This window comes from Chaetura pelagica, unplaced genomic scaffold (genome assembly GCF_000747805.2).
Source record: "Chaetura pelagica isolate M959 unplaced genomic scaffold, ChaPel_1.0 scaffold12, whole genome shotgun sequence".
In the NCBI taxonomy this organism is placed as follows: domain Eukaryota; kingdom Metazoa; phylum Chordata; class Aves; order Apodiformes; family Apodidae; genus Chaetura; species Chaetura pelagica.
In genome coordinates, this window is record NW_009952801.1 from 7106533 (window position 1) to 7115076 (window position 8544).

General features: G+C 37.8%; 1 protein-coding gene across 1 annotated transcript in view; it reads right to left on the reverse strand.

Moving 5' to 3' along the window:
* Window positions 1-5359: 5359 nt before the first annotated feature.
* MACC1 (metastasis associated in colon cancer 1) overlaps window positions 5360-8544 on the reverse strand; it is a 15532-nt gene continuing 12347 nt past the window's right edge. The window contains exon 5 of the mRNA XM_009994986.1: window positions 5360-5575. Coding sequence (XP_009993288.1) covers window positions 5360-5575 — 216 coding nt within the window. The remainder of the gene's footprint in view (window positions 5576-8544) is intronic.

Genomic DNA, 8544 nt, shown 5'->3' on the forward strand with positions numbered 1-8544 from the left:
AAGAGTGTGAGAAACAGGGAGGGTGCGGGATAATATTTCTCCTTGCTACATTTTCAGTATCTGACTGTGTTACAGAGAGCTGGTGGCTGTAGACAAACCACCACATCCAAAAGCAACTTTTTTTCCATAAATTTGACTAATTGCCTTTTCACCCATTTATTCTTTTGCCTTCGACAATATCCCCTAACAACACATTCTCCACTTCCTCACTGTGTGAAAAGGTACTTTTGCTTATTTTAAAATCCATTGCCTGATAACTTCATTGTATGAGACATACCAAGCAGTCATTGTGTATGCACTTCCTCCCTGTCACTCCTGATTCCCTGTGTTCTCAGGGTATTGTTATTTGACAAGGCTGTATTTTGGATCTTGTTCTGAATTTACCACAAATGTAATGTTTCAAGCTGCAAAGTGATGGAGTAGAGCTGAATGCACTTTGTCTGCTCTCTTGGGGCTATTGTGCTGCCATCCCTATGCCTGACAGGCCAGTTCATTTATATTTTTAAACTCGGGATTTAGAATAGATATGTAAATGGGCCTTCCAGTTGTTATAGTAACTCCAGCCACTTAGTTTTAAATTACAGTCCTGCACATAAAGTTAGAATTGAAGATACAGGCTGTATTCATGGCCCGTTGGTACTGAAAGGATCGTAACTAACAATTTTATTTGAGAAAATTGAAATAAACATTCAATTAAAACCAATCAGCAGTATTATTTCTTTCTACTGAAGGTTCAGAAGCTTGTGCTAGTTTTGAGTGACCTTTTCAAACAAAGATTTGCCTTTTCAAACTCACTTTCATGAAAGTCCAACAAAAAAAAAGAAAGAATTCAAGAGGAATCCCCAGCAAGCTCCATAGACAGCCCTATTCTCAATACTGAGTTGATTCAATTTCAGGAAGCAATATAAGCAAATTACTTTTGCTTATGCACATGCTATAAGGAGTGTACATTAATCTTTTTTACACACATAATTTTAAAATGGAAAAAAAATGTGCACAAAGTCATTGCTCATTTCCCTAGTATTAACAGAATCAGAGTCTTCCACCCCATGGCCATACTCCTCTCATACAAAAGCAAAATAAAATCCATAAAATATTCCAGTGGTCAATATAATTTCCTTTGTTTATTTTGTTTAAAAATATATACTGTAAGTTAAAAAAAAGTAGAAAAAATATATATATATACACACATTGGCAACAAATATAAAATGGCACTATCTGTACTCAGAATAATCACAAGTTACTTAAAGAACTACATCCCGTACTCTCTGCAGACATTTACTGACAGTGGAACTATCAAGATCAATGGTCACCACCCACGCTGGACTAACATTTTCTTTACAAATCTACAATTGTTCTAGGACTTCTCAAGATAATTTAATAGACTGGCTGGTGTTTCACACTAAGGTGCAGAATACCATTTGCTACCTGCTCGTCCTAGGGGAGTGGGGAAATCCAACCCCCTTACTCTGCATTGTATTGTCTTTTCATGGGTAATTTTCATAGCTATGACACAAAGCAAAGCTTCATATTTCTCTTTGCTTCTGCTGTCCATAGCTGAACAAGCTACTAGCTGATGAAAAAGCAATATCTCTGGATTTAGCTGAGAACATGGGATTACTATCTGCAGTTCCAAGCCTTTATTAATTAGTAGATTGTTGTTGGCTTGATCACTTATGGAGTCCATAAGTACTTTAGGAATAAAGTCTTCAGAGTAAACACAGCACACCAAAAGAGTTGCTCCTTTGGAGCTGCTTAGCATTTGCTTTTCACAGAGCTTAGGTTGAGAGGAATAATTTGTGGAAATCAGACATTTTCACCAAAAAAAATAATAAAAAAATTAAGAGGCACTTGCCCACCTCTCCCCATTTTTCTGGCCTCAGTAGGAAGGATGGCTGATGCCTACTCCCCTTTTCGTCCCAGGATGATTCCACAAAGAACACACCTCAACCTGCAGGTTGCTTTTGGTGTCCAACCTGCTGCCTGGAGACTGCCTTGGGGACTAGCCATTTACTCACAATTTAAAAGAAACACCCTCTTTTCTTTTTTTTTAAATTAAACCTCCGATTTAAAAAACAGAAGCAAGTGGAACCTATGGAACCAAATTCTTCCCCAAACCCAACTGAAGGATTCAAACTTTAGTCAGGCAATAATTTGAGTTTTCTATCCTGTGTAGGATCATAAAGCAATTGGTATGCTCACAAGCTTTTGTCTGCTTGTTTGCAAAGGAAAAGTACCTATGCAGAGGTTAGAAGAACAGTAAAAGAGGTTTTTTTCTGTCAACACACAGAAAGGAAAATGGAAGTGGCTGACACAGCTCTTTTCCCCAGGCTACACAAAAAAATCCAGGGAGACCAGGTCATTTAAGGCAAGGACCAGGGGCTGGTATTTTTCCTTGTCTCCTCCTGATGAGTTGTTAATCTCATCCTGCTCTGCAGAAACCCAAGAAGGTATGTGTGCGGGCTCATGGGAAAGCTGCTCTCTCTTGACAGGGTGGGAGGAAAGGAGAAAAGGTCAAGAACAGTGTGTTTACTGAAGCCATGTGCTCCTGGCTGCACGTTGCCACTGAGTGCAGCTGCTTCCACTCTCAGCTGGCATTTTGTGGTTTTGAGTACTAGAGCACTAAATGAAATATGGGGGTTTAATACCTTTTTTTAAAAATATATCCACTGAGGGCTGCTAAAGTAAACACTGTATTGCACGAGTGCACATTTCATTCATATAAGCAGAAGCTTAAAGCAAAAACAAGGAGCGCAACCGAAGCCCACAGTCAAAGACCCTGGAGTGCAGCACAACTACAGACAAATTCCCTTTTAAAGAAATATACTTGGAGGACCAGTTGCATAATTATGCAAGAGAACACTGACTCACTAAGTCAATATTTGCTAATTCTACCAGGCCAAATTCAACTGCCATTAAAGACAGAAACATCTTTGCTTTGTTTCACAGCAATGAAATGGCCTGGCCATGAGAATGCCAGGCAGCATTCTATAGGGAATGTGATAAACACACACTTACTAAAGGTAAGAAATTAAGAAGTGCAAGAACAGGATGGAAGCAGAGACCTGTCTTCAGATGCAGGAGTAAGCTGAGTTGCAGCCAGGTTAACAAAAGAGAAGCATGGCCTGCTGAGGTGCATGATGATCAGCTGGTGTGGAAATGAAGCTGAAAGATTTGCTCCATGGTCTCTTCTCTGGTATTTTAACACTTGGGGAGCAATAAAAGTACTTCCCTTCAGTTTTAAGCAGGGAGATGGTGTGTGACCTGTTGCATTGCTGCAAAATCCTGTTTAGGTTCAGTCTTTACTATGAGCAGGGTCTAAGGTGAAAGCAGCAGCAGTGTGGGAAACCTACAAAAAAATTCCCTGGAGCCTGCAGTGTCTATCTTTATTATTCAGAATTTTAATATTTTAATTTATCTTTTTAACTTTAAAAGAGCCCATTTTAAAATGAGCCATTATAGACCTTTTCCTTACCCAGCAGCACAAAAGAGAAAGAAAACAGATATTTTCTCCCCTTTTGGGGGACAGCTCATCTGTACACTGCATTGCAGACAACAAGTTAATGTTATTTCATGTTTTCTCTGCAGGTCTTTCTAAAACTGCTTGGAGCAAGATAGAAAATAGGTGCAAGCACATGAAACAACAGGGAGCTCTAGTAATCTGACTCCTTTTTTTCCACCTTTCCTTGTTCAGAGAAAGCAATCACTGTTCTGTGGAATTAATTCCTCATTCTCTTGCAAATCAGGAGCAAGTCCACTGAAGCCAGATAGCTTGCATGCATGCTAATTCAGTCATGCCCTGATGCTAAAGGGTCTTTTGGTGAGTGAGCTTTCCCATTGCTGGAGGGAGTGCTCTTTCCCCAGCCTTGTTCCTCAGCTACGCATGCTTTGGGAAAGCTTAATAAAAGGAGAAAAGAAAGCAGATGAGAGGAAAGTGTGTGTGTGTGGGGAATTATTAAATGTACTGTTTTGGTTCAGAATCACAAAACCTCCCTTCTTAGTAGAGATAAACAAAAACAGCACTGGAAGCACAGATTCTGGACTGAAATGCTACTAATCTGTGGTATTCCTGAAAGAATTTGGCTTTTTCTTGTCAATTGCAAGTGACAGCAGAATGCCAATTTCCTTTTCACCTGGCTGTCATGAGTATTTGCTGATTTTTCTGAATGAACGTTGATCAAAGGTGCTCGGAATGGATTTAACCTTTTAGATCTACAGCTTAACTAACTAAAAATATATTTAATGTCTTGTGATAAAAAAATAAAAAGTTGGCTAGCCTGTAGCTATTATTCAGCCTATTTTCTGTATTTTTAATAAGCTACTCAGCAACTGTAAGATTTTTATTGATAGCATCTAAGCAGGGTTCTTTTTAGAACATATGACTAATGATAATTAATTGCACCATAAACAAATTAATCTAAAGGCACTCCACTGTTAACTTGCTTTGAAGAAATAATAGCCATCACCCATATTTTCCATACAGTAAGGTAGAAGAAAATGAAAAGTAGAAGTGGGTATGAACTGCCTACAGTCCTTATACCTACAAAGCCACTCTTCCTTATTTACTTATTCAATAACAACAGAGTAGGAATAAGCAAATCATCAGAGGGATGGACAGTGTACACCAAGAAGGCTTCCTGAATTTCTGCTCAGCAGAACCTAAACATTTCCTGGAATTAAAAAAAAAAAAAAAAAAAAAAAAAAAAGAGAGAGAGAGAGAGAAAGACAAATCCTGTAGAGTTACATCAACAAACCAATCAAAACCAAAACCTTAGACTATTAAATTGCCTGTCTCTGTTTCAGTTTCCAAAAAGACACCAGAAGCTGTTTTGGAAGGACTGAGCAGCACACGTCTATTTTTCCAGGTACAAATAACTCTTGAATTCCTGTTTTGTGGTAAGATGTGACTAATTTTGTCCCAACTTTTCTCTAGGGTGAAGGAATTCTATAGGGTTTTCCTAGTAATCATTGGCTTAGAGCTGAGGGTTTTGGGCACCAATTAAAATGCATATTAAATATTTAATTTTAATACCCCACTGAAAACAATGTAAACTTAGGCCCCACAGGCTGAACTCATTTGTGCATAGTTCTGTTTTTCAAACTGAGCTCCAGTTAAAAGTCAGTGCAATCAGAAATAACCCCTTTCAGAAACTAACTTTTGTTAACCTCACTAGTTTAAATTCCCACTCTTATTTACTCAGTAGTCATTTGCAAGCTCTGACTATCCATAGCTGAGAACTGCAGAGCTAGACCCAACATCAACTCAGGTAAAACAAACTGCATTCTGTCCTGTTCTGCAAGCATCACAGAAACACAAATAGCAGTACAAAATATTTTCCCCAGATTGGATCTTGGTAGTCTATTCTTCCTCCTCCACTTTGGAGAAAGCACTTGCCCGTAACACTTCCATGCAGTTCACAAGGATCAGTGTTCCAGTTAACTCCCGCCAATGTTTTGTTACTGGGCTTTTCATTTTATCCAAGGATGATTGCAGGTCTTGTAAGACATCCCTGTAACTGTCTCCATAATGGGCACTCCACGTGTAGAGAAAGTCATATGCAGGTTTCCACATCATCTGCGAATAAAGGCAGGGGAAAAAATGTTTAGCTGCAGGAATTGAATTATGGAGAGAAAAAAAACAGTTTTCTTCCTAAAGTAGGAAAGTCATAGAGTAGAAAAGAGAAAATAAATGTTTGATCTCTAGTCACACTGAAATGCTTTATTGTAAAAGATATGTTGATATAAAACCTGCAGTAACCTTGTGTGCTTCATTCCTATGTAACTCTCAAATTCTTAGACAGGTAAAGAATGAAAAGATAAATTCTTCATTCAGGTTATTATCACCAAGTCAAAATATATCCCTGTCTGAAAGTATAATTCAAAGCACAGAGATGGAAGGAAAACATTTTTCCCTTTGGTCATTTTTGCAATGCATACACCCAACATCATTTTCCTCATCTGAAATCTGACTGCTTTTGATGGTTAATACCTTCCTTTGTCTCAGTAATCAACATCCCACTGTCCCTCTACTTAGCCTGGAACTTTTAAACATGTTTCTTATGTTTACAAAAATGTTTTCTGGTAATAACAGTGGGAAGATAATCTATCTATAAAATCTCTGCTAAAAAAAAACACACAAAAAACCCCCAAAACCCCAAACACTTCAAAAGCTTTTGTTTTTTTTTTTCCTTTTTATTCAGCTCATGCAATTTAAAAAGTGTCCTGCAAAAAAACAAGATAAATAAAAAGACAGGTTACCAGTGCTCTTTATTTCAAACTACATTATGCTTACTTTATGCCAAACAAATTTGGAGCACATCCTTAGCAGGTGTCATTTGTCATTGGTCTAGTGACATTAATTAAGCTATGACAGCATGATTCATAAGCTAAGCTGGACTTATATCTTTCAAAGTGCTGATGTCCAGAATATGTTTACTCAGTTTACGAACAAAAAATATTGTTTTTCCAGCTGCTGCTTTCCCAACTTTGACTTGGGCTATCCACTTTCTAGCTTCCCGCTCCTCATTGGAGGTTTTGCAAACAGCAATTGCGTTAGTAATTGCAGGCATGATGATGGATACACAAAGTCAAAAAGAAACCTAACTCTTTCCTCAAAAGTTCTGGCATTTGCTGTTTTAACAGAAACACACTTACGCATAGTAATAAAAGCATACGGACTGAGGTTTTTTTATGTACACACATATTTATATAAACACACACACAGAAGTGATCAGGAAGACCAGATTTTTTTAACATTTTTTTTTCTTTTAATGGAAAAGTGGTTTTGATGGTTCTAAAGGACAATTCAGGAGAAAACTGGTTATTTCCTGAATAAAATCTTATTAATTTACACATAATACACAACATAAAGCTCTACTTCCTTGTTTTAAGGTTTATTCATCATTTGATCCCTTGAGGAACTGAGCACCAGGAACCAATTTCTTTGCTCATAGTTCTGAGCTTTTCTCCACATTTGGGCCAAGAACTCTTAACTTGCTCAAAAATTCATTCTGTTGTAATATCTGTAAACATCTCCCTCAACTTCTGCTGCCTTTCTCCCCCATCCCCAAGCAGAAAAAAACCATCAAACTCATATCCCCAGTAGCATGCCTCACAGTCTGATTACTCTGGCTTCTGCCTTCAGTTTAAACCATAAAAAAGGGTCTATGCACTCAGTGAAGCTTCTCATTTTAGGTCTACAGGAGGGAAGGGCATAAACATTTACCTAAAATGAATGGTGCCTACTTTTTGCTTTAAGCAATTCTGTCTTAAATCATAATGATAAGGTTACAAAAGGAGGAAAGGGAAGTAATACAGTGGTAGGTGGGCAGAAGGAGAAACATGAATTCTTTCTTTTTATTAGAAAGGCTTTGTTGAAGCTTTTTATGTGCTACTATAAATACTAGATATTACAACATATTTTAATGAACAGCAGCTCACCACTGTTGTACTTATGCTGAGTTCCGAAAGTTTCTGTATTCCTATCTTTAGTTTGATAACCACGGGAGCCAACAGGAGAAGCTGGAAATTTCTGGTATTCTGTTAGACCAGGATATATGAAGAACTGGGGTACAAACTTCTGTCTTCAGTATAACATGAAGAGACAGTGAGTGTGAAAAGATACTATGCTTTGACTTATGCTGAAGGTCAGTCTGACACTCTGATTGCAGAGTGTCAGAGAATTGGCTGAAATATGACTAAAATACAAGCCCTGCTTTCATTTACTCTGTCACAGCTGATTTTTTTTCTGCACTAAAACAATAGAAAAAAGGGGATAGGGGAATGGGGGAGGGCAGAGAATCAAAAGCTTTATAAACTGTCATCAGCAATGCATGATTGCAATAATCTACATGCTCACCACACTGAACTAACACTGCAAACCAGGCTTCTAAGGCAGGTCTTTCTCCACATCCACGCACTCTAATGCAATGGGTGAAATGAATTGCATTTGACATTTCTGAATTATATCAAAGCAGATATTCAGGAAAAATATGAAATCACTGCAGCATGCTGGGCAAGTCTCATCTCAGCTGCATGCATGAGTTTTCCATCTGCTCTCACTGCCTCTGCTGAGTAGGTAATAATGATACCTACATCCTCTTTAGAGTGATTTGGAATTTACTGATGAAAAGCACTTCAAAATCTAGACACCAATTGTGTGTACCTCAGGTTACCTCCGTGATCATCTGGAAAAGGATTTCTCCCACTACAAAAAATATAAAGTTTAAAAGTAGAAACATTTTTCGGCTACTCAGTGTTCTTGATTATAGAACAGTCCATGATAGCTAATGAGTTGGTTAATGTTTTCAGATTATCCTCAAATATTAGTCAGAACTTAGTACACCCCCATCATTGTTTGGTTTCTTATTTTCACACCAACAACTACTGCCAATGGGAAAACCTTTATTAGAAAACTCCAGACTGCGATAAGATGGTTTTAATCAGGATTCTGTTATACGTGCTAAGTAAATGTAAGTATCAGCAATTATTCTGAAATTACATATGATTTCACACTGCATTAACTTCATTCATTTTGCATCCCTG